This window comes from Protomyctophum bolini (assembly GCF_963924005.1).
Source record: "Protomyctophum bolini genome assembly, chromosome: 7".
In the NCBI taxonomy this organism is placed as follows: Eukaryota; Metazoa; Chordata; class Actinopteri; order Myctophiformes; family Myctophidae; genus Protomyctophum; species Protomyctophum bolini.
In genome coordinates this window covers 19,992,074-20,017,781 of record NC_137868.1, presented here as the reverse complement: position 1 = coordinate 20,017,781, position 25,708 = coordinate 19,992,074, and the positions used below count along the sequence as shown (strand labels likewise).

At 43.7% G+C, this 25,708-nt stretch overlaps 1 protein-coding gene across 1 annotated transcript in view; it reads left to right on the top strand.

Annotated features, from left to right (window-relative positions):
• Positions 1–25,708, top strand: part of cep162 (centrosomal protein 162) — a 46,974-nt gene that overhangs the window by 7,983 nt on the left and 13,283 nt on the right. Inside the window, exons 4-21 of the mRNA XM_080768946.1 lie at positions 533–670; positions 2,050–2,233; positions 2,394–2,461; positions 2,814–2,875; positions 3,123–3,153; positions 3,391–3,483; positions 4,359–4,574; positions 9,693–9,774; positions 9,879–10,146; positions 10,380–10,611; positions 10,721–10,848; positions 11,866–12,033; positions 13,403–13,531; positions 15,819–15,931; positions 17,031–17,130; positions 18,499–18,625; positions 18,918–19,126; positions 21,292–21,396. Coding sequence (XP_080625072.1) covers positions 533–670; positions 2,050–2,233; positions 2,394–2,461; positions 2,814–2,875; positions 3,123–3,153; positions 3,391–3,483; positions 4,359–4,574; positions 9,693–9,774; positions 9,879–10,146; positions 10,380–10,611; positions 10,721–10,848; positions 11,866–12,033; positions 13,403–13,531; positions 15,819–15,931; positions 17,031–17,130; positions 18,499–18,625; positions 18,918–19,126; positions 21,292–21,396 — 2,453 coding nt within the window. The remainder of the gene's footprint in view (positions 1–532; positions 671–2,049; positions 2,234–2,393; positions 2,462–2,813; positions 2,876–3,122; positions 3,154–3,390; positions 3,484–4,358; positions 4,575–9,692; positions 9,775–9,878; positions 10,147–10,379; positions 10,612–10,720; positions 10,849–11,865; positions 12,034–13,402; positions 13,532–15,818; positions 15,932–17,030; positions 17,131–18,498; positions 18,626–18,917; positions 19,127–21,291; positions 21,397–25,708) is intronic.

Genomic DNA, 25,708 nt, shown 5'->3' with positions numbered 1-25,708 from the left:
TTTTTCACTGCTTCCTTTTCACTGGGAGATATGAACTATGAAATCTGTAAAGGGAGGATAATACATTTTATAATAATTATAAAACACTAAAAACATGTATTTCTCTGACAAAGCTTTGAATTCTGGTGCTGCTTTCTGTTACACTTTCTCCCCTGAATTATATTTTAAACAAGGTTTCTTTGTTGTGAGACTGAGGACATAGAAGGTAATTCTGTGCAGACAGTTGGAGAATTTTCAGATGAAAGCACCTTAAAAAGACACCTTTTCTTGAACTGTGCCTCTAATAACCTTCAATGTAGCCCTCGCTGTGCCAGAGATGAGACTTTACTGGAATTGGTCCTCCTCTTTTTTTTCTTTCCCTTCCCCCAGCTACATTTACCAGACTGGGCTGCAACTATCGATTATTTCCTTATTTCATCAATTGCTTTTTTTATTGAAAAAAACTAAATTCCCCCAAAAAACATGATAAGCTGTTGCAGCTCTGCAACAGTTGTATACATCTACATAATTAGTTCTGATTTGATTTGTCCAGGGCTGCTGGGATCTGGTAAGACGTTCATGAAGTCTATGAGAAAGTCCCAATCAATCCAAGAGGAGGCAGAGGAACAGCGGCCAGGAGAAGAAAGGACCGAGCCGGCCCTTCTCAGCAGGGACAGTCTAGAGGCTGAGGGTAAAGTCTGAGTCATGCTTTTTTTGTGCGCCATGTTCATGCACCGAAAATAGCCAATCAACAAGTGCACAAGGCTTCTGGGACAGGAAACAAAGCTAAAGTAAATTACATATTCGTATGCAGGCTTCTGTGGCTGGCATATCTCATTTTGCATCTGTCACTTTCAACACTGGGACCTAAAACTAGCACTTCTGTGATAATGCCTTTATTGAAGACTTGCAGAACATAAAGTGGGACAGCGTATTATTTTGAGTCTACGCATACTGAAGCTGCTCTGCATGAATTCACAAAGTTATTTTCCTTTGTCTGTGATAAGAATGCATCAAGAAGCTCACCGTCAGATCTGTCTGTCATTTATTGAATCAGGTGAAGGCTTCATCACCAAACCCCAAGAAATTTCTATTTCAACAATTATTTCATAAGTATAGTTGATAATATACGAAATGGCATGTTGCCTGCAAATGGCCATCTATCGGAATCAATTACACAACATTATATAATGCAGGGCAAAGCATGAAAAAAGATTCTTAAAGCGGTCAGCTGAAATTATATATATGTTATATTTTAAATTTAAGTATCAAGGAAGGAATCTATTCTCGGTTATGGAAGTTTGCTAAAGTAACTCCTCTACCGGAAAATAGGAAAGAAGCATTCACTGGATCGAATAGTAGGCCAATTAGTATTTTACCGGCATTTGGTAAATTAATGGAAACAATCATATTTAAGCAAATTTAAAAAATATATTTCTCTATTGATAGCATTAATTCAGATTTTCAACACGCATATAAAACAGGTTATTCGACATGCACAGCTCTCACACAATTGACAGATGACTGGTTAAAACAAATTGACAGTAAATTATTGGTTGGAACAGTGCTATTGTATTTTAGTGCAGCTTTTGATATTATTGACCATAGACCATTTACCACAGGGTTCCCCAATACATTTTCATCAAGGGCCATATTTTGACTAGGGTACCAGGCTGGGGGCCGAGTCCGCACGCATGAGGTCAAGGTCTTGTCCTGAAAATTCATTTTCAGGGCAAGACCCCATTTGAAAAGGATGCCCAGTTTGACATGCATAGGCTACTGACCCCCATTTAATGCCATTTATATCTTGGACCCCCCCCCCCCCCCCCAAATATATATATATATATATATATATATATATATATCTTTTTTATTCCAGGGGCCACAAGGGGGCGCAAATGGCCTGCAGGCAGCTTATTGGGGAACCCTGATTTACCAGTTACCTGCCAATGAAATGTACCCTGGGGAGCTTGATGCTTTGATGATCATTGTCCTCTTCTGATTGGTTCCTGTGACTCCCTGACAGTACTAGATACACTTGTTCCTTTGTTTCTCCCTTTGTGTGTGAAGAGTCGGTGATGGCATCGGGTCCAGTTGTGGTCACAGCGAGCGTTTGCATGGACACCCTGGAAGAAGAAGAGGAGAAAGCCAGGTTCTTTGCACAGCTAGAAGCGGAGGCAACCTCTAGCATCGATTACTCCAAGCTAAACAGAGAGCTGGACGCTACAGGCAACAACACCGGCCTCACACTCAGGTATGGCTTGGGGCGATTGTCTATCACTTCCCAGCCCCAGGCGTATGTCCCATGGAGATTCCACTACACACTAATATGTAATGTGTGATCTCCACTTACAGATGCAAAGCCTGGTCTTTGCTCATGCTACTTTAATGAAGATGGATTTACTTTTCCTCAGGAAAGTTGAGCGTGCTGAAGAAGATAGAAGGGATGACAGATTCATGGAGACTGACAGAAGCTGTCCAGGTACGAGGGAAGAAACCAAGGGCTATATCCCTTACCCCATATCCCTAAACTTGTTTGCCCTTTTTTACTAATTTGAAAAACATTTTAAAATAGTTCAAATAGCCGAACTAGAAGACCACAACGTTTCGGTGTAGATCGGCTAGTTGAAATGTTTTTCAAAATAGTAGAAAATGGCAAATAAGTTTAGAGATAAGGGCTAAGGGGTGGCACAACATAAGGCCCCAAATCTTTCTTTGTTTTTGTCTCTTGCCCCCTTACCTCCCCGCCTCCCATCTTCCTTCCTCTGTGCATGGTCATGCATCTTCACTCGGAGCTCATTTGAGTAACTGTCTACTCTTACTGACACCTGCAGCCTCCCCACACTACAGTGAGGACTTTGAAGATGAAGGGAGCGGGAAGGAGACGCCAGTGGAGGTAAAGTCAGATCAGAGTGGCGAAGGTGAACGTTTTGTCCCGTCTGACTGTTAACCTTGCCACGGCACTATAACACTGAACTGTGAGCAGTTGTTAAGCTGTTGTGGTGGGACAGACCACTGTTACACACTTCCAAATCTTTGGATTTGATTTTCAAATGAAATTTAATTATTTTTCAATGTGTGTGACAGCATGATACAGGTGACCAGGTGACTCAGTATTTGTTTGTCTCCTCTCTTATTTTCAGAAACCTGAAAGTCCACTCCCCCAGGCCAAAGGTAAAAACATAATAATTTTAATTATGACTGGGTCCTTATTCACACAGTGGCCATTTTGCTTTTACTTTTTATAACCCCCAAACAAGTATGAAAGCATGGCTGCTGTGTGACTATACACAATAGTGGGTTGGGTCTGGCAGCAGTTACACCTTTCAACATTATGATCATCTCCCAATATGACTATGTATTGAACCAGGACAGTAGTGGTTGGTTATTCTCACTGGAGTTGTGTCTCAGTTTCTCTGGACAGTTTGCTGGACTCCACCAGTAGAGGCCCTACACCTGCAGAAGACAAGAGGGAGCCAGTGGACACTGAGGCTATTTTACCAGGTAAGGCAAACATGGGTCTCTAGACTAGTACATCAATCATACAGTAGCACTTCTGATATACACATGATGTACTCACAAAGAGAAGGAGTCCAGCGCACTTCAGCCGGTGTTGGTAGAAGGGCTTGATGCTCGACGTTGGGCAAACCGAATATAAAAAGAAAATTACCTGGGCACTTCAAACGCAAGTTGAAACATCAGTCACCCCTGCAAATAAAACGTGCCACTGCAGGCACGTCGAATGCTTTCAAGTCAAGTGCCCAGGTATCGGATCAAAGTGCCTTATTTTTGTTCTATGCATTTTTAATGCTGTAATGATGCAGTCAGTGAAGGGCTGGGCGATAGAGCCAGAATCAAATATCACAATATGCCTGACCGAATAGTATACCTCAATGCCATTCTACAGGCCCACGTGCATCGCGGGACGCCTTGTTTAGCTTATGTTATTAAATCGGGTACCAAAGTATGTGGTCCAATATGTAAATAAAACATCTACTGTTGCACAAACTTGGACACATCAGCAATGTTGTTTACTGGAGTCACTGGGTGTTTCGGGTCTCGCAAAAGAGACAATCCTCCAGAGTCCGAGGCTGATCAGACTCCGGCCTGTGTCCAAGTGGCATGCTACAGCCCCCACTGTCTCTTGGGGGTTTAGAGACAGTCGGTGGGGAAGATGGCTGATGAGATGTTAGGAGGCTCTAGGCACTGTGGGTTGCCTCCGGGCCTGGCTCCTCCTTTGTCTGACCAGAAAGTGCGGAATCCTTATGTGCGTTAAGTCGTCGTTGCCGCTGAACGACAAACATCTCAGCCTCGGTGTAACTCTCGGTGTTGCAGCCCCTAAGTCGGCTATATTTAGTGAATCGGCCTCCTTTTCCCAGCGGGCCAGTCCTATGTGCAGAGTGGAGGCAGTGAGATGGAGGCCCTCCATGAGGCCTACAGGAACATCAGTCACTCTGCAGAGAACTGGGAGGACCACGGCCAACACCGCCAGGCTTCCCCAGAGAGGAGGAGTGGTGGGAGGAGGAGCAGCAGGCCATCTCCCCCCACCTCCCCCCCTGAGAGGACTCTACAACACGCTTCCACCATGGAGTCAGGTAGGCCAGGGGCTCCCACACCCTAGAAAATAAAATTATGATAATGGACAAATGTGAAAACTGCAAAACGTTTTTTTTTTTTTTTTTTTTAATGAAAGTAGAATTTCGCCACCCTACGGGTGGCTCATCCCAGAGTTACGTTGCAGCGAAATATGGGAAGAAGGAAATTGCGGGAGTTGACAGATTCCACTTCATGTTGCAGCTGTATTTGTAAACTCAGTATTGTGTAGAAACGGATGGGTTATTCATTATTTCTGTATCTGTGGACAACGCACTGCATATTTTGTCATAGGCTGTTTTATTTTTGGATATAAGAGAAAGTGTAATAGTACTAGTGAGTAACATGAAATGACTGTACAAAAACGTATTGAGTATGAACATGAACAGTGGTAGGTAGGTAGTTAGCAGCAGTAATTGGGAGCAATGTAATGAGCAGGGGGACAGTGGTTTTAAAGAACAGTACACAAATGAATGAATGAATATTGAATGTCGTCAAGGATAAAGGATAATTAGTCCTTAGGAATACAGGTAGTATAGGTAGGCAAAACTCCAATGAGGGGGCACGTGTCCTTGTGTAGCGCCTGTCCGCATGGTGCTGACCTGAGAAGGTAGTGGTGAAAGGGTAATATTGTGTTAGTATGAGAAGTACTGTATCTATCTGTCATAAGGCAGTCAATGAAAATGCAGTTGTAGTACCGGTAGATATAATGCTTGACACTGGTAATGGGAAGAGCAGTAGTTACCTGTGGCCAGAGGTGTTTCCAATGAGTGGCTGCGTGTCCTTCTCTGGGGCCTGTCGTCATGCTGCTGAGCTGAGAAGGTAGGGATTGATTGATTGATTGATTGATAATTTTATTAGACAATTAGATGCAAACAGTACAGGGTACAGTCAAGCACAGCATTGGTCCAAAAGGATGGTACCGAAGAAAGACCTTGCGGTCTTGTTTCCATTCGGGTCCCATGCATTCATTCACAATGACAACAGTGACAACAAACAATACTTTCTCAAACACACTACATCTATATGTACAGGTTGGAATATAAATACATTAATAAAACATAAAAAGGGGGGGGGGGGGGGGGAGAGCCAATCACCTTCTCTCCCTTTGACCTGATGACAGTGACAGGTGAGTTTTCAGACCCTTTTTAAAGGAAACCAGGTTGTTTTGAGGGAAGGGGGCAGGGCATTCCACACTTGAGTGGCAGTGCTGTGAAATGTGAATTTACCCATATTTGTTCTGAAAATGGGTGGTACCAGATCATTATTTACACTCCCTCTTGTATTATGGCTGGGAGAGTTGCTCACCTTTTTGAGTTAATCAGTCAAGTAAATGGGCACTGTGGGCATGGACGGCAGAGCTGCATTTACAATCTTGAATGCTAGTCCCATTTTCAGTTGATTGACTCTGTCCTCAACACTGAGCCAACCTATGCTATCAAATTGTGTTGCACAGAGGTGGGTCATGGGCCCTAATCCTAGTAAAAGTCTGATTAGTTTGTTTTGGGAGGTCTGGAGCTAATTTCTTTGTGACATTGACATGTTGGAATACCAGGAGGTGCATGCATAGTCAAATAAGGGCTGAATGAGAGCCCCAGCTAGTGTCCTGAGAGCCGTCTTGTTAACAAATGTGGAGATTCTGCCCAAGAATCTTGTTCTCTGATTTACTTTTTTGATCGCTCTTGTTGCCATGCCTTCACCCGTCAGTTTATTGTCCAGTATACAGCCCAGATATGTAACCTCTTCTTTGTTAGCTATTACTATTTCATCAATACTGACCTTAAAATCCTTTACAATTAACCTATTAAGGGAATGGTTGGACCCAAAAAGGATGGAATCTGTTTTACCTAAATGCAATGAGAGTTTTTTATCTGTAAGCCAAGTTCGGATATTGGTGAGTTCTGAGCTGAGTGCCTCCTCAACCTGAGTTTTGTGTTCTCCCGAAATCAGGAGTGCTGAGTCGTCTGCAAACAGGAACAATTTACAATTACAGGCAGCACTCATGTCGTTAATATATAATAGAAATAATAGTAGTTTGTTTAGGAAGCTGTTGATCTGTTCATAAATTAATCTCTCTATGACCTTAGATGTAGAACTGGGCGGTAGTTCCCAGTATCTAATTTGCTTCCCTTCTTAAATAGGGGGATTACTCGTGCCATCTTCAGTTCCTTTGGGACATAGCAATGGCTGATGGATAAATTTGTTATGTGGGCTATGATTGGAGCTATGGAGACAGCAGCGTCTCGGAGGAATCTGCTGGGGATATTATCATAGCCAGTGGCCTTGTTTGGCTGAAGGGCCACCTCTTCGTTTCCTACTGGTTGTATTGAAAAGGAGTCTTGTTGGGGCCCCTAATTTTAAATAGTGGGTTTTGATGTATTCAGCACCGTACAGGCCTGAATGCGGGGGGAGTTTATTAACCAACTGGGTGGCAATGTTAGTGAAGAAATTATTAAAACTGTTTGCTACAATTTGTTTGTCTGTGATAATGGAGCCGCTATGAAATAATGGAGAAGTTTGAGGATTTGGTTTGAAGTTTATTGCTACACCCTCATTTATTTAATGAATGAAATGTAAATATTGTGTTATGAGAAGTATATGAGAACTTGTATATGTCATCTGTGGAAGGAAGGTAATGTGATAAAAGTAGTACGGTATATATAGTTTGACTGGAAGAAGGAGAGTAGTTAGATGTTGCCAATGACCGGGTCCTTCTCATTCTGTCGCATGTCCTCACGGCGCTCAGCTGAGAAGTAGAGATGTTGTGGGAATGATGCTGTGAAGGAAGTGCAGATAATGATGTATATGCAGCAGCATATAGGAAAGTATTAAGGCCGACAATGTGATATTTGTTTGAAGGCATTAAATAGTAAATGTGTGTCATGGCCACATTGCTTTAGGGTGAATGTGATATTTGTTTGAAGACATTAAATAGTAAATGTGTGTCATGGCCACATTGCTTTAGGGTGAGTTGTTGTTTTGTTCTTTCTGCTTTGGCAATGTAAACGTATGTTTTCTCATGCCAATAAAGCCCTTTGAATTGAATTCAATTGAGTTGGATAGATTAACTTGCATAGGTACCTGTGTCCGAAGGCTGTTCCATTGGTAACAAGAAGACTCACCCCGTTTCTGTTTTCCTCCCAGAATTTTCCCCAGTGAGGGGTGGGAGAGGCTGGACAGTGGACAGCAGACGGCTGGACTTTGAATTTCTCTAACTATAAACTTTCATGACAGCAGACAGCCTAAGTACAAATATAATTTATGAAAAGCTACTACATTGAAGTCTGTTCACAGAAGTTGTTGTATGTGGGGATTATCTGACGAGGTACCATTTGAGTGTGCAAAACCTTACATATACTAAATAATACTAAATTGTTTATAGGGTCAATATAAGTAAAATAATATAGCCTTTCTACAGGAGTATCTTTTTATATTTTTCCAAAAAGAATACAAACAACCAATAGCATATTACAAAGTTATCCCTCTCTGGTGACAATTCCGGGAGGAAAAACGGGCAAGCACCGGGGCGAGTCTTCCGGTATTCGTTCCATTGACCTGGTGTGTGTGTCTCTCTGCCGGTCTTCTTGAAGGCGATGGTGCACATCTGAGAAGTGAGATGGCAAGTGTGTCTTTGTTAGTGGTGTTGGTAGTTGTTGTGCGCACACACACACACACACACACACACACACACACACACACACACCCGCAGCAGGGGAGTGTGACTTAGCGGGGGAGGTGTGACACTGGTACGCACACACACAGGAGTGAGCTCTCTCTTCCCTTACATTTCAATGTGCTGATAGTTGCACATGCAGTCACACACATTGGCAATACATCACATAGATAGAAGTAGTCATCATGAAACATGCGTAAGCTAAGAATGTAACAGTGGAATATAATGAAACGATCAACTATACATAGGCTATATACTATAGTATATTGTGCTATAAAGTGCTATGTCTACATCCAATGCAATTCTAGTGCTGTCTACATAACATGCTATAAGTCTAGCAAATGCTCTCGAAGTTTACAAAAAGTGCTATCTAAGGGGGTAGGGTAAGTGCTACGTGCCATGATGGAGTATGAAGAGGTAGATTGGGAGTGGAGTCAGTGGTCACACACACACACACACACACACACACACACACACACACACACACACACACACACACACACACACGGGGTGGGGTTGTCAACTTGTCTGCGTTAGTGGTGGTCTGGTTGTTGTTGGCATTGGCAGCAGTGCGAGTGAGACGCTTACGCTTTGCATTGCAGCTCCCAGAAAGTTAAAGTGATGGTCGTTTTCTTCGTGGCATGTTGTTTGTTGTATGTAGTAATTTGCGGTTGTTGCCGGCGTGTTGTTGCTGGTGGTGGCTGTCTTGGTCCTTATTAGTGTAGTCTAGTCAACACGACGTGGTGTGTTTGTCGATGCGTACTGTTACTAAGGTGGAGTGTTTGCCTCAATCGCCTGTCCGGCACAGGACAGCAGCCAGAGGGGGAGGGGCCTGAGGTGCATGAGCCAGTTTGGACATTGAGGGGTTGGAAATCACCCCGGTCACTGTGAAGGCCGTAGACTACAATGCGCCTTTGGACTGGCCCCATTAAGTGAACGGAGTTGGCTTTAAGTCGGCAAAGTGATGACGATTTTGACGTAGCCGGTTGGTCTTGCGCAATATGTGTTATTTCATAAAAAGGGGTATTATACTGTAAATATGACAGTTGCATGGATGCAAAGTACTGGTTGGTGTTGTGCATGGTGATATGTGTGCAAACGGTGTGTTTTGGTAGGAGAAGGCGGACAAAGGATGGGGTGTTGCGCTGTCTATTAGTGTGGCAGGATATATCATATAATGTATTAAATGTATCTTTTTCACATAATCAGATGTTTTGTGGTCATGGATGGGAGACATGGCCAAAGCATTTCCTGGGGTCCCCAGCCAAAAAACGTTGAGAATCCCTGGTATAGACTACAATAATTATCACTATACATTCGGACACCACTATGAAGTGGTGTAGCCATAGAAGTGCACTATGTGTATATATAGAGAGGGATTTGGACACAGTGTACTAGTGTGCTTCTAGGCACACTAGTACCTGAATGTGTTTGTGTGTTTTCTCAGAGCTGCCCACTGCAGAAGAGCTGATGAGGCCAATCAGACCAGAGATGGAGCACATCAGAGGCTTCACCCTCCAGCCCGCCACGTCAGTACATACACAACCTTTTATCTTTTAGAGTATGCTCGTCATTTGAAATCCAACGGTTGATTGCCATTGACGAGTATACTCGTCATTTGCTTTTCTTTTAGTGGTGTAGAACTTTACCCAGACAAAGCCGACATCTCGTCGGAGAGGAGATCCCCAGGGCCGAGTCCCGAGCAGCGGTCAAGAGAGCCTGTGTCTGCCGTGGGGAGGAGGGAGGCGGGCAGGCCGGGCAGCCCAACCTCCTCGGGGCTTCCTCTCCAGGCGTTGACGTGGGACATCAGGGAGGAGATGGAGAGACTGATGCAGGACCAGGAGGACGGCGCCTCTCCAGGACCCTCGTCCACTCAGGCCAGCAAAGATAAGAAACAACAGGTGAGAGAAACGTGTGGACGTGCAGCAGTAAATCGAACAAATTAATATATATTTTTATAGAATAATTGATTACTCGAGTAGCATAAATGGACCCTGAAGTAGTCCATTATGGCTGCAGTATTTAACCACTTTTTTATTATTATCGTTATGTTTCTTTATTGTCTTCTGGCCTTTACAGTGTTCTTTTAGCATACATATGTTGCCTTTAATCAAATAAATGTGTTTTGGTGCAGCCCCAGGGTGGACCATGTTTCAGCGGGCCACCCAACTCTTCAGCCAGGAAACCCTCTGTGGCTCCCGCTAGAGGTAGAAGAGTGGAGGGCAGGCCAACGACAGCTTCCAGGTTCTCAAGACCTGGAAGTGCAGGAACCACATCCTCTCTCGGCCAGAAGAAGCCACAGGCCGCCAGACAGGCCTCGCACCGCAGCCCCGGACCCAAACCCAAACCCACGGAGAAAACCCAAGGTCAGAAAGGAGGACCTACTACAAATGTCTTGTTATCTATGCACGCTTGTCACATTATAGTGCAAGTCGCTCAGCTATTGACATGAGTGTGTAATTGTGTAATTTTCAGAGGTGCAGGCGAGCAGTGAGGTGCTAGCATTCCTACAGCACCACATTGACACAGGCAGTCTCCACATCCCTGCAGCTACCCAAGGTCAACAGGAAAGCAGACAGACAAACCATGCTACAGAGAAGAACGTAAGGCATGCTATTATGTGTCCGTTTTCCCATAGAGAGGAAGCAAAACCTTGCAACGCCCGTTTCTTTTTTTAGCCTCTGTCTGTACACTGTACCCAGGCTTTTTCCCCACGATTTTTCTAAAAAGAAAGAGAGAGAAAAAAAATAATGTTCAATGAATGTCCTCAGTACCTCAGATTTCTCATTTCTTACAATGTCATGTTTGAAGTTATTTGTCTAATGCACTGTGGTAAAAGCCGACATTTCATCATTGCGATGAAAAGAGAAAGATAAAAGAACCCGCACACTCATCTGCTCCAAAAGTTAGACTTTATTGACGACGTTTGGAGCCAAGGCTCTTCATCTGGTCAAAGAGCCTTTAATGTCTCGAAACGTTATATAGAGTATAACTTTTGGAGCGTGTGTGAGTGTGCGGGTTCTTTTCTCTACTAAGTGATGTGCATATTTTATTAGTTTTACTTAGGATACCTTTTCACAAAGGTAACGCATGCATTAATATAATGCATTATAAACATACTTAATGCATTGTAATTGGCTTACAGCACTGTATAATTATATTTATACAATGACTTATTCAAAGAATATTCAAAGAAGAGACACTGAAAGGTATTTGTAAATAGGTTGGAAGCTGTAAAATGCTCCTCTGAGCTTCTTCCAGCGGTGAACCTCTGTTGTATGTTTGCCCTTTAGCCAGAGAAGGAAGCCTTTCCTATTATTTGGAATTGGACGGGACATTTAATTAACAAAATGGTGTCAGACCCTGGGTGTTTAAAATGAACCGGGCGGCTATTTGAGGCTGGGCTACTGTTTGGAAATATATACGCTACGTCTGTAAATCTGTATTAGTCTTGATTCAAGGCTATGTCTGTATCAGAAATGACTTTGGACAGGTGGAACACATTAGTTAAAGTTGCAGAGTGACGCATTACTTTGCCTGGGTTACATCTTCTCCTCTTGTAACAACCACCAGCGAGTCAGGTCAGGCAGTCTCATATTGATCTGGTTGTTCCATGCTAGATGGAGCCCAGGGAGGAGGAGAAGGAGGCTGACGAGGAGCGCTCCCTGCTGAGAGCCCAGCTGGCCCAGAAGGACAAGGAGCTGCTCCTCAGAGAGGAACAGCTGAAACAGTGCCACAATGAGGAGCTCAGCTCCCTCAGACAGGAGAACTTCGTGCTCCAGAGCAAGGTATGAATGAACCTGCATGCCCACAGTCGGACACGTGCACAACACAGGCACACACACATAGTCCATGACTCCACATCACCTTGCCCTAACACAGAGACTAACTAGCCACCTCCTATCTCGATCTCGAACAAACACAGGATTAGGAACATTGTTCATTTCAGATAACCTTTTTAAATCCATGTATTGTTATCATTTATTTAGTACGGTATGGCTGCCACAGTCATTATATTGTACAATCATTGACATTGGTGATTTGCGCTTGCCTAGAATTGTCTTTTTGCTGTTCATCATAGATAGTTTGATGGGGGCACTGGGGCCATTCTCATCCAGAGCTGTCAAGCGCACTGCTGCATCCGTCAGGGAGACTCTATAATTAAAATCAATATCTGTTCAGGCAAGACGTTTGGTCTCGCCTGAGCTGGCAGGAAATAATCTGTTCAGTTGCAGTCAAGCAGCCTCCATACACATGCTCTTTTATGGAACCTGCGCTCCACAGACATGGACCTGTGTACTATTTGACATACTAATACCATGTACCGATTATGATACCCATAACTTGTGTATCAGTCGATATTGAGTACCGATTTGATACCAGGGTGTAATTTAAACAAATCTAGGACGGGGGGTTCCAAATAGACTCTTACAGGTCTGTAACTCAGGTCTGAGAGTTATGGGGGTCCTTAAGGTTTGGGAACCACTGATAAAATAAATACAAATTAATTATTGTTCGTTAATGTGTATAGTACATTTAATGTAAATAGTACAGTAAGAGTTTAAAACAGTCATGCAACATCAACTGAAGCAATCAAAATATGACTGTAATAAAATAGCATCATAAATGACCTGTTATCGGAATGGCATAGACTGGCATACTCACCGATACCAGTATTTTATGCGGTACTGTCAGCTATTCCGAAACTGGTTGAAATGTGTTGAATGGGAAGTGCAACGTCAGACACAAAGGTGGTCGTGGTGGCACTCCGCTATAGGTCTACCGTCCACATATCAGCAAGTACTGCATGTACATGAGTTAATCACATCATATCCTCTCAAAGCATTTGCTGACAATTGAGGCATCAATGGCCTGGGGAACTGTAGAGGTTTAAAACATCCATTGGTCTTCAGTCAGCAGCACGTGCTCTGAGGACACATTACCAGACAAAAGAATATGGAAACCCATTCGTTAAAAAAGGGACTCTGTTTGGCTCCTTCCCTTTCTTAGTCCACTTCCTTCCGTGTGCTTCCGACGTGTTTATTCCAATTATCAACAACACTACATGTTTTATTCAGTGGTACCACCTGTCCTGAGAGAGGATGACCCATAATAATGGTAATGGGTACAGTGGTGAATCTTCCCTTTCCTCCTCAGCTGCGTGTTGAGGACGCGGACCAGAAGAGGAGATGGGGCGAAGCCACGGATATTGTGACCCAGGAGAAACTCGGACTCCTTGAGAAAGAAATGCAGGAGCAGGAAACACTCATCCAGGGTTACCAGCAGGTGAGCATGTGTCAACATGTGTTTAGGTTATGCCATAACCCAAACTTTGCAGACACCCCAAAATAATATTATTTCAACTGGGGACCCTCCGACCCCGACAAGCATTTGGATTTTGGAATTGTCTGTATTAAATTTAATACACAGATATTATGAAAATAGCCGAACGCCTCATGCATTGTGATTGATCGACTATTTGCCTCTTTCTTACATACTATTTGAAAATCTGGGAACTTTGGTATTAAAAAGGCCCTAAATAAAGCATACCACGTACCACTACCTACGTAGTACCCTGTATGCACTTATCCCGGCGGTTAATTGATTATTTTTGATGGAATCCTATCTTTTTGTTGTGAGGACATGATGAAAATCTGATGTAACATTTCCCAATGCATTCTTCGCCTACGCCTGCTGGCAGGGTTAGTCCCCACTGCTCCCCAGTGTCTATAGAATGGGAGCTCTCCAGACACTGATAGCCAGGGAGCCCAAAATTTGAGAGTACCTGTGATGTCATGACATACTTTTTAATTGTGTTAATTGCTCAAAATAACATTGAATGTTGCGCAACAGACGCTCCAGCCTGTGGAGCGATGTGATCGGTTTTGATATCAATAATCTCTGTCCTTTTTATCAATCTCCGTCCTGAGCACTGGGCGTTACTAATTGATTGAACGGAGAACTATGTCCTTTCCGCTCAGGGTGTTAATCTCTATTCCTTGAGCTTTTGGGCCTGTGGCCCCCCGGATATGAAGAGCTCCTGTCCTCATCAGAGCACATGTCCTCCTCACAATAGAACAGCAATTACTCGGATGGGGGACACAATCCTTCCCATTGTGTGTGTGTGTATGTGTTCGTGGACCTCTGAAATTGGTTCTGTAGCCTGTAAGTATGAAAACAGCAGGGGGCTCGGGCTGCTAGGAATTTGATCAAGTGCTGCTGTGAGCTGACCAGGTAGAGTGAAAGCCGAGAGACGGCTCCACTTTGATGTCAGAACCAATTTCAGAGGTCCATAATGTCCATTATCGTTTGTGTCCATCATTTTGAACCCGTGAAGAGCTCTGTGTATACTTGTCTAACTATATAATTTATTATCCTATATGTTCATTTCTGACTTCCTAATATAACTTTTAGAGGGGTGTCTATGCAATCCAATGTTTCATGTTGTATTTGTAACTTTCACAAGGCCTATATGAGCTTGAATGTCCCTTAAATAGAAAGTCAGAAAACTACAATCTAGTATAACGAGTAGTATAGTATAGTCAGCTTATTCAATTCTGAGGAGCCAGCCGGAGGACTCTTCAATTTGATTTGGTTACACTTTTCGGAGCTACATAAAAACAAACAGCGAACGCCATGACGTCCCCCGCACTTTTGGCTCACCTAACTACAAGTCTATAGCAGCGTGTTTGAGGTTGCATATACTGTACAGTGGCCAGGGCTCGAATTTTACGTTTTTACTTGGTAGCACTGGTGCTAACAAATTCAGAATGAAGGAGCACCAGAAAAAAATTAGGAGCACCCACCAAAATTTAACTAGCACCAATATGTAATCGATTTTTTACATTAATTTTTGGTATTACACTAGTTGTAGGCCCTACAACTTGCCTACAAGCCCTACAAGCCAGTTGGTATAGATGCTATTTTTGTTTAAGAAAAAAGTATCCGATATAAATAAGGCTTTTATTATATCTTCCTGTCAACCCCTGAGTGATGCTTTGTGGTTGCTGGTGAGGGTACCAAGATGGCATAGCGCCAGATAGCTGTTGGTTTACTTGTGGCTGCCTACCTGTCAAGCTCTGTAAAATGTACACATTCATGTGTCGATTAGAAGAGTCTGACGAATTGACAACCCAGTTCAAATCGCTTGGAAGGACACTTCGAGAACCACTGGTGTAGCAAAGTGTTTTCAGCTGGGGTTTTTTCTGTACGGGCGGAGAAGCCGAGGGGCAACAACACGTGCTCGTTTTGTGCACACGCCCGCGACTCACCAGACCTGGATTCCGTTTAGCTGTTTTTGAGTGGTGCAACCACTCCTACAACCAGCAATGTCCGTGCGTATCTATGTATCTGTCATGAGCACGAGTATGTGACTTATTAGTACCAGTAGGGGGCGCCAGAAACAGAGAGAGAGATAGTAATGTGCCTGCTAATGAGAGAGAGAGAGAGAGAGTTGGGGGGGGGGGGGGGGATTGCACCACTCAGTTCACACGGGTGTGATTTTTTTTCCAAAATGTTGTGTATGCATAGAGCCCATTGTCTGCTCTCTGCACTGTGCTGATGTGTCTGACAGGAGAATGAGAAGCTCTATCTGCAGATGAAGGCCCAGCAGGCCAAGACTAAAGCCAATGAGGAGGCCATGTTTACTGAAAACCAGAGGCTGCTCATCCAGCTGGCCTTAGCCAAGTGAGTTCAACATCACATCGCATTCGCAAGTGCAGACTTATCCACTTGGTACTTTGTTGACCAGGGTCTCCCAGGTGTCTATACCTTGACAGGCATTAATGGGGTGTGAGCGAGGTTACTAAAGCATGATTTGTATACTTAATGTTCTAGAAGAAATGTAGATATTACACTGTTCTGGAGAAGTGCGTACCGTGTTTAGAAGAGCCTGCTCACAGTCATGATAGTAAAAAGTACAAACACATTTCACGATTTAGGGAAAGGCATAGCACTGTGAACGAAGTGTGCATCCATTTTTACAGCGATGTCATGAGAAGAGTAGGTCAAATTCTACTGTATTGATTAGACAGTTGAGCAGAACCAATATGATAATATTGGAGGGAAAAAATCTACTTTCCTACTGTATTGGAAACAAATCATTTCATCACCCCAATATGACCAAACTGTGAATTAAGCCATGGCTTAAATATGTGGTGGTTTATTTCCAACATTACATTTACGCATTTCCAATACTTTTATTTCTACTCCACTACATCTCAGAGGCAAATATTGTACTTTTACTACACTACAATTATTTGAAAACTTAAGTTACTACTGTAGTTACTAGTTTGTAGATTTTTATGAATTTTACAAAACTTACATTAACCCAATCTGCCCCACCTGTTAGACAGAAACGCAGTGCAGTTGCCAGAGATATGGGACAATTGAAAGAATATATAACCATGGGTGCATCTATGTGCACATGGGTGCACAATGCACATCAGAACAACTTTTCTTTTTAAAATCTAATCTAAATCTAAAAGAAAAAATAACGCAACTTTATGTCTTGGCACAGGTATGCTGCTTAAAACGTAACCTGACTTGCTTTGTTGCTTTGTTTACTTTATTTGGAAAATGAAGTGTACAATAATTTATCACAACCCTTTTGTAAAAGGAATTCCTTGGTGCAATTCCTAAAGTTTTTAGTTTCTACCCCCTTTTCCTGCGATGTCCTTTTACTTTTGTACTTTTACTCAAGTAAGAATAGTGGACTTGTACCTGTAACAGTATTTCTACACTGTGGTATTGATACTTTTAATGATGCGAGTACTTCTAATTCCAGGGAGCAGTTACAGCAGACCCCTAGACCCATGAGAAATGTTTGCTCCATGGGTCACATTCAACGCATCACAGAACTGCTGGCTCACATAGAAACATTTCAGGTGAGTTGGACGGTCATAGCGTGTTGCTTCGTTGTGAGTTTGTAGATCGAGAGAGAGAGAGAGAGAGAGAGAGAGAGAGAGAGAGAGAGAGAGAGAGAGAGAGAGAGAGAGAGAGAGAGAGAGAGAGAGAGTACAACTCAGGTTGGTTGCAAAAGGCAATAATAATAAATAATGACATTTATGAAGTTGCTGTCCTACAACGTAGGAGTACCAATGTGCGTGTGGGAGGGGACAGTCTATAATTCTGTCATCCCATTACTCTGACTATGTGGCTTCCACGTTATTCTCGCATTACCAGACTGTTGCCTCTCAAAATGCTTTCATACAGTCTGGAGCAACGGAAGAGCTGTAATGAGTAAAATAGAAAGCGGAAGTGGAGACTCCTCCCCACTTCCGTTTCGTCTTTACAGTCGCGCAAATTGATCCTATATAAATATAAATCATCTAAGCATATATAGCTTGTAGCTTAGCAGAAAAGGAAATACAAAAATTTGCTCTAAAGATATTTTAAAATATATTTTCGTGAACTGAAATGGCAGCTCCTTTGAATTTTTTTCAGGAGGTGTAGTTCCAGAATCAGATTGTGGAATAATTGTCTGACTACGCGAGACTACTTCCACACCAATGCAACTCCTTGAAACAAAACAGTTTTGAGGACATGTCACACTAATGCAACTCCTTGAATGAAACTGCCATTTGGGGATAATGGTTTCATGCAACTACATGCAACTACTTGCAACCGTTTTGTTGCAAGGAGATGCATGGCAAATCATTGGTGTGGTTTGGCCTTAGGGACAGGGTTTCTAATGGGACCAGCCAGACCAACGGGACATCCAATAATGGGTTGTCTGAAAAATGACATGGAACCGTGTGGCAGTGTTCATTTAGTCGACTAAAACTATGACGAAAAATGTGTTTGTCGACTACCTGTTTTCGCTGACGAAAACTAAGCTATGATGACTAAGACTAAATATATTAACAATTTCGTCAACAAATTTAAACTAGACTAAAATGTTAGGGAGGGACTAGTGTACAAGAGATCCAGTAAGTAAAATACACAAGTAATTTTACACTTCGACTTGGTTGCATGCTGAAAATAGCTCACATAGCTAGCTAGAAAATAGCTGAAAATGTTGAGGCTATTTTCAGCAAGCGTAAAAAATCTGCAATTACGACGGCATCAAGGCACGCAAACTGTAGATTTAGTTGAATAAAATCACGTGACATTTAGTCGACACTAAAGCATTTCAGATGACTGAAACTAAATTAAGTTGTATTCAAAAGACTGACTAAACTAAAATCTAAATTTGCTGCCAAAATCAACACAGCTGCGTGGGAATCCATGTTTTTTTGTATGTGCGTGTGCAGCGGAATGAGGCCAAGCTGACAGAGGAAAGCCAAAGTCTGCAACAGGAGAAGAAGGCCCTTGAAGAAGACCTCCAGCTGATGAAGAAAGAGAAAGACCTGGCGAGAACCCAGCTCAGCTCCACCTCGGGTAAAACCCACATAGTGGAGCGGCACATGGCGTGTGGTCATGCACGTGTGCATATTCATTTTGTGTGCAAAGTCTGCATTCTGCATGTGACATCACATTACACCAGTGACTCTCAACGTACTCACATTCTTGAGTGGTGCAACCACTCCTATAGTCAGCTATGTGTGTCCCTGGCTGGCTGGTTGCATGGCTGTGTCCGAGCACGGCACCCAAATTGTTAAGTAAATGTACTTAGTTATACTTTCCACCACTACATTACACTCTGTGGGTGTGCGTGCGATTCCTCTTGCAGGTGACATGGGCGCTGAGATGCGTGCGCAGGAAGACAGGCACAGAGCCGAGGTGTCCGCCCTGCAGAATAAGCAGGAAGACAGGCACAGAGCCGAGGTGTCCGCCCTGCAGAAGAAGCTGCAGTGGTACGCAGAGAACCAGGAGCTTCTGGACAGAGATGCGGCCAGGCTGAGGGCCGCCACAGCTCAGACACACACGCTCAAAGAGCAGGTAGACCCGAGTTGCACTTGGCCGTGTGCATATGTCGCACAATGAATATTTATACATTCGCTACTATTCAAACTGTTATCAAAAGCAATTGGTACACAACTGAGTATGAGGCTCACCTGCTGCTGACCCGTCATGCCCGGCAGCTTCCCTGTTCACTTTAATTATAGGAGAAGAGGCGGAGCGTGTGTTGACGGTGGTGAAGCATGTGAATTCTGGCTGCTTTGAGGGTTCAACATTGATGGACCTTGACCAGGGGTCAACCAATAAGACAGAAGTGCCGTGCTTTGCCGTCGTCTTGAAGGTCATTTCGATTGTAGTTTAATTAAAGGACCTATAACATAAAATTAAACTTTTTCAATTTCTTTTGTGTTTTTGGGGCTCCCATGTGTGTTTTCTATCCCCACAAATAACCAATTTTGAACAATCAGGCCTTCATGTCATATGGGTGTTTTAATGGAAATTGCTCTCAGAAACAGCTCGACTGATTTTGGCCTCATCGTGATGTCATCAATGTCACCCTACTTTGTATAATTCCTCCTTTTCTTCAGTCTTCAGTTGCAAATTTGCATTTCCACTTTGTTTACAATGTCCACCATCGTTGATTTTCCAAGCTGGCATGGAATGGAAACAAGCCTGGTTTTATCTAGCATGAGTATTATAATGACTCAAATATTAAATAATCTGCATATCAGCACCCTCTCCACCTCAGGACATTGTGGTACTGCAGCTAAAACTGCTTTCAAAGTCCAGAAAGAATTGACAAGGCCTGGTTATATCAGAGTGGTGATTGAGGCTCAAACCATTATAAATAACTTTGAGGGACATAGACAATATGATTATTAAATATTAAAAGCAGTTTTAAAATGCATGTTATTTGCGCTTTAATGTCAGTGAGCCAACAACACTCCCTCGTAAGTTAACGAACCTACACACCAGCAAACTGGCACTGCTGCCCACCACCCACAAGACAATGGGAATTGTGGACAACTGGCTCCCAAACTGTGGAATAATAATAATATATATACGATTTATATAGCGCTTTTCTAGGTACCCAAAGTCGCTTTACAGAACAGAAGTAAAAATAATTGTATTAGAGAAACTAGTTAAAAGGTTAAAAACTAGAAATCAAAATAAAAAATTGACAAACAAGAAGTGTGTGTGTGTGTGTGTGTGTGTGGGTGTGTGTGTGTGGGGTGTGTGTGTGTGTGTGTGTGTGTGTGGGGTGTGTGTGTGTGTGTGTGTGTGTGTGTGGGGGGGGGGGGGTTATGTAGGGAAAGCCAGTCTGAAAAGGTGGGTTTTGAGTGTGCTTTTGAACATTTCGAAGGTGGGGGCAGCTCTGATGTGAGTTGGGAGTGAGTTCCACAGAGAAGGGGCGGCCACTGCAAAGGCCCTGTCTCCCCAAGTTCGTTTGTTGGACTTGCGGCGGGGTTCCAGTTGGTTGGCAGTGCTTGACCTGAGGGAGCGAGAGGGGGACATGGCGGTTGATGAGTTCAGAGAGGTAGAGGGGGCCATGAACTCCCCATTGCAATTAGAACTGCAGACTCACTCCCAATCTTCTACCATAACCTGAAGACACCTCTTCAGACACCGGCTTAGCCCATAGCACTTGCCCTAGCCTCGACCACCTTGCAGGCTTATGCAAAGGCTAAAATGTAATTTAGATAGCATGTTATGTAGACAGATGCCAGATTCATTTATAGAACTGGCATCTATTTCTATGCATTTGATGTACAGTATTACCTTGTGTTGTCTTGCTTACTGTAAATCGCTCTGGATTTAGTGTCTGCTAAAAGCTAAATGACTAACTTGTATGTGACATATTTTGTGTTAGTGTATGCCCAAAGCGATGCAAATGGAGTCATCAATGCAAGTTGTAAAAATGTTCAACTCAAGCGATTTTTGCCAAATTGAGCAAGAGGCAATCAGCCATCTAACACAGACCCGTTCAAGCGGAAATGTGTCGTGCTTGTTCTCACGATGCAAGCACTTATGTCTATGGCCGTGCAGTGTGAAAGCACCGGAGTTGGAAGCACCGGCTGTGGTCACAGAGACACATCTGTTGGAAGAACAGGCCAGACCTGCCTGTTCCATCAACACAGCAATTAAACAGGTGTACTGATGCTGGTATAATTATATATAATACAAATGTGTTTGCTCCATCTCAGTTAGAGAAGCTGAAGTCGGAGGTGGGGAGGAGAGGCCAACAGCAGCAGACCAAGGCCAGGGAGAGAGCTGCCGACGCCAAGAGGATACAGGACTTGGAGCGGCAGGTAAACACAATACACTTTGTGTTATTTATAAAAAATAATATTAGCAGCATTGTCAGTCAGCTTTTGACCAGACAAATACGTTTTAAATATTACTCAATAACCAAGGGAATCCAATGAATCAATGAATAATAACTATAACCTCAAATAGTAAGAATCAGGAAGAACTTAGTACACTGTCCCTTTAAAGACCTTAAGTTATCAAGGCAGAGAATACTTTTAGAAACAACCCAAAAATAGTCATTTAGAAAAGACGCAAGAATTGACAAACAAATCCAAAGCAAAGGTCGGATAATTCTGTGAGCAATAATTAAATTAGAGAATACAAGTTTTGTGAGATTCAGAAATTACATTGCATATAATTTGGTTACAAAAATATTTCCGAATAGAGTCCTGAATTCTGAATGAAGTTCTGAAGCATTGTCCATGGCTTTAACGAGTTAGATGACATCAGTTTGTTGTTGGACTGTCGTGATTGGATGCTGTCGTGTCCTGGTTGGTCCCGGACGTTGCAGGCGATGGTTCACGAGACGAGACGATGATGTTGAAGTCTGTATACAGGGAGAGTCGCTGTCATTCGGAGCTGTAGATATAAGAGTTGCTTCCCTTCACCCAGTCTGTGACCTCTTCTCACAGTTAAAGGCAAAAGTTTCTGAATGTTCTCGTTTCTCACAGCCTGCATATATCTGCGTGTTGCAAATAGCTGATCTACAAGCTCACAGCACATTGCAGAAGCGACATGTTGTGAGCTTGTAGATCAGCTATTTTCAGCAAGGAACACTTTGTACGACGAAGAATAAATCATGCATTACTGCGCAGTGCGCTTCACTAGTCTGTGGGAGCCGGAGGGAGCTGTATTTTGTTGGTGCGATATGGACACATACCTCCTCGACGCAAAAATTACAAGCTATTGGAAGCTATTTTTCGTGGCACATTATGTTTAATCAAACAAGTTTCATCAGTGTTTGGGTCGGGAGTTGGGATGTTCTGTGTCTGCTGCCTGTCTGCATGACAGGCTCATCAAGTAGTTGCTCGCTGCACGCTCCAGTGAAATTGTAGTACGGCTGAGAAAGATTAGTTAATTTGTGTCGGATAAGGACTTTTTGGTGGGGTTTACGCTAGATATTAAGGCCTGTTTAGGGTGTGTTTTAGCGGGGGGGTTCACCTGGAAGGCTGTATGGAAACACTCACTCTTGAACGAAGTTGAACGTGAGAAAGTGACATTCACACACGCCAGAAATTAACGCTAAGTGACATATATTAATAGTTTCTCGAGATACGTGATCTACACTACAGTACAGCCAAACAGGCTGATATTTCCCATGATGAACACTAAGTGACAAATATGTTAATAGTTTCTCGAGATATACGTGATCTACAGTACAGCCACACACAGGCTGAGATTTCCCATGATGCTCACAGATTCCATTTCGACCGGAATTATAATGTTAATGTTGCCCCGGTAACTAGTAATGTGATTCAGATAAGCAGCAACGTGGGGATGGGGGTTATCAGCTGGAGTCTTACAAGGCTCTCCAAATGAGTGCACGTGCAGATCGTCCCTTTTCCTATTTCCACGTTTGAAATCCTAATGTTTTTTCGTAAATCAGTGCCCTACTGCGTCGTGCAAAATCTGCGAAAGTAGCAGATGTACAAGCTCGCAACGCGTCACATCGAAAGCTATTTCCTCTACTTTCTGTGAAAGTGGTTAAGTCTGTCTGTGGGTTTTATAAATATTTAACCAATGAAAAGTATTATCAAGGGTACGGTGGCACAGTTCGTAGTGCTGTTGCCTCACAGCTAGAAGGTCCTGGGTTCGATTCCCGCTCGGGACGCTGTGGGTGCTGGTGGCGTGTTTCCTCCTCCTTGTCATCAGTGCCCATACCTGAGGCGGGGTTGGCGAAAGAAAGGGCCTTTCTGTGTGGAGTTTGCATGTTCTCCCCGTGTCCCCTAGGGTGTAGGTACCCTCACAAAAAACATGCAGTAATCCTGGTCTCTGAACAGCCTCCCCCTGGCCAGCCGGGGCACCTGATGGAGGGGAAAGGAACTGGTTGGAATAACGTGTTCCTTCCACACGCTACGTCCAACCAGGGAAACTCCCCCTGTCAGGTGTAAAGGAGCAACTTGGACACTCACGCATGAGGGAAGAGTTCAAGTCCGTTGCTCTCCCCATGTCCCCTATATATGGGAACTAGGTTGGCGGAGGGTGTGTGAGTCCAGGATCACATTAGATAATTTACACAGGGGTGAAAAATAGGTTACAAAATCGTGGGATAAAATTTAAAGTAAAATAAAAGTATTATCAAGAGCTTGTAACCAAATAATAACTATATTGGTCCTGGGATCCATTGGATCACAAGCTCTTTGTTTCCAGAAAAGCAACTGTCCTGTACTGGACATACAAGGTTACCACCCCACACTAGATGTTATTCTAAATGGCAGCCAAAGAACATAAATAGAGGAAAAAAAACGACAATATGTCAGAGGGCACGAATGTATGTCAGAGGGCATGTAAAGCCCGACACACACCGGGTGTGCAGAGACGCGGCACAGGCGTTGCCGCGCGGCAACGCCTGGAAAATAGAACAATGGCGTATCGGAGCGTCAGGCGAGGCGTGAACGCGCGTCGGACGCCACCGGTGTGCAAATACAAAACAACCCTGTACAACAGTTTCTCCCTTATCAATGCTAAACTAATATCCCTATATGTCAACCTTTTCCAATAGACTTTGCCTTTGTCTGCTGTTTAAACTACCTCAAATTGGTTGTCAGTTTGACACTGGTTTCGAGCTCCTATGTAAGTAAATGATCCTTTGCCCACATTTCTTTTAACAGTAGGAAAGTTTCACTGCCTCGGATACAAAACGGTACAAGGACGTGGTGCTGATCCACCATATATCCCACACAGTAGCATACTATAAAGTACAGTATATTATATCTGCTCATCTTTCAGGAAATTATTTATTTATTTATTTTCCAGAAGAAAACCATATACGGTATTTATAAAACAAGGCAATACTGCCTCATCAAAGTTGGTGTTGTGACTTTATATATTGTCAATTACTTGACAGGGTGGATTTGCTGCATTAGCAGACCGTTAGACTCTAACGGTCTGCTAAAGCAGCAAATCCACCCTGTCAAGTAATTCTGACAAAACCAGCTAACTCCATTGGACCCTCTAACGGTTAGAGGGTCCAATGGAGTTAGCTGGTTTTGTCAGAAGTGCTTTTTAATGCTTTTCATTGGTTATTTTTTTTTAACCAACACACAGACCCAAAGGGTGTTCAATAGCATTGAGTTTTAGAAAAAGAAAACAGGAGTTAGCTGGCTTCTGCCAGACAGCTACGATACAGTATAAGGCTGGGCAATTCACTTGATATAATGTAAATATTACTAGAGCATGCCCGTGGGGCCTCTATAGTGGTGCCCGTTGTCCAGCATGCCCGTGGGGCCTCTATAGTGGTGCCCGTTGTCCAGCATGCCCGTGGGGCCTCTATAGTGGTGCCCGTTGTCCAGCATGCCCGTGGGGCCTCTATAGTGGTGCCCGTTGTCCAGCATGCCCGTGGGGCCTCTATAGTGGTGCCCGTTGTCGAGCATGCCCGTGGGGCCTCTATAGTGGTGCCCGTTGTCGAGCATGCCCGTGGGGCCTCTATAGTGGTGCCCGTTGTCCAGCATGCCCGTGGGGCCTCTATAGTGGTGCCCGTTGTCCAGCATGCCCGTGGGGCCTCTATAGTGGTGCCCGTTGTAGAGCATGCCCGTGGGGCCTCTATAGTGGTGCCCGTTGTAGAGCATGCCCGTGGGGCCTCTATAGTGGTGCCCGTTGTAGAGCATGCCCGTGGGGCCTCTATAGTGGTGCCCGTTGTCCAGCATGCCCGTGGGGCCTCTATAGTGGTGCCCGTTGTCCAGCATGCCCGTGGGGCCTCTATAGTGGTGCCCGTTGTCCAGCATGCCCGTGGGGCCTCTATAGTGGTGCCCGTTGTCCAGCATGCGTGCGTGCGTGCGCACCATCAGTAGTTGGCAGATAGAGAGATACTTTTTTCTTATTCCTGGAAATAGAAATGTCTGGGTTTCATCCAAGGCTATCGAGAGGTTGACTCACATTGTCCGTTATGACCCGCATCTCTTATTTCTCAACTGCCTCTTAACTAGACGCCTCCGCCTCTCACCAAGCACAGAGCCGCCTCGCATCGTCCATCATACTGCCTCCCTAGCAGACTCCCTGCAGCATCGTATTTATTTATTTGACAGGGACAATGCTCATTAATAAACACGTCAGTTTTCACATCCAAGAACAACCGTAGTGAAGTGAGAGATG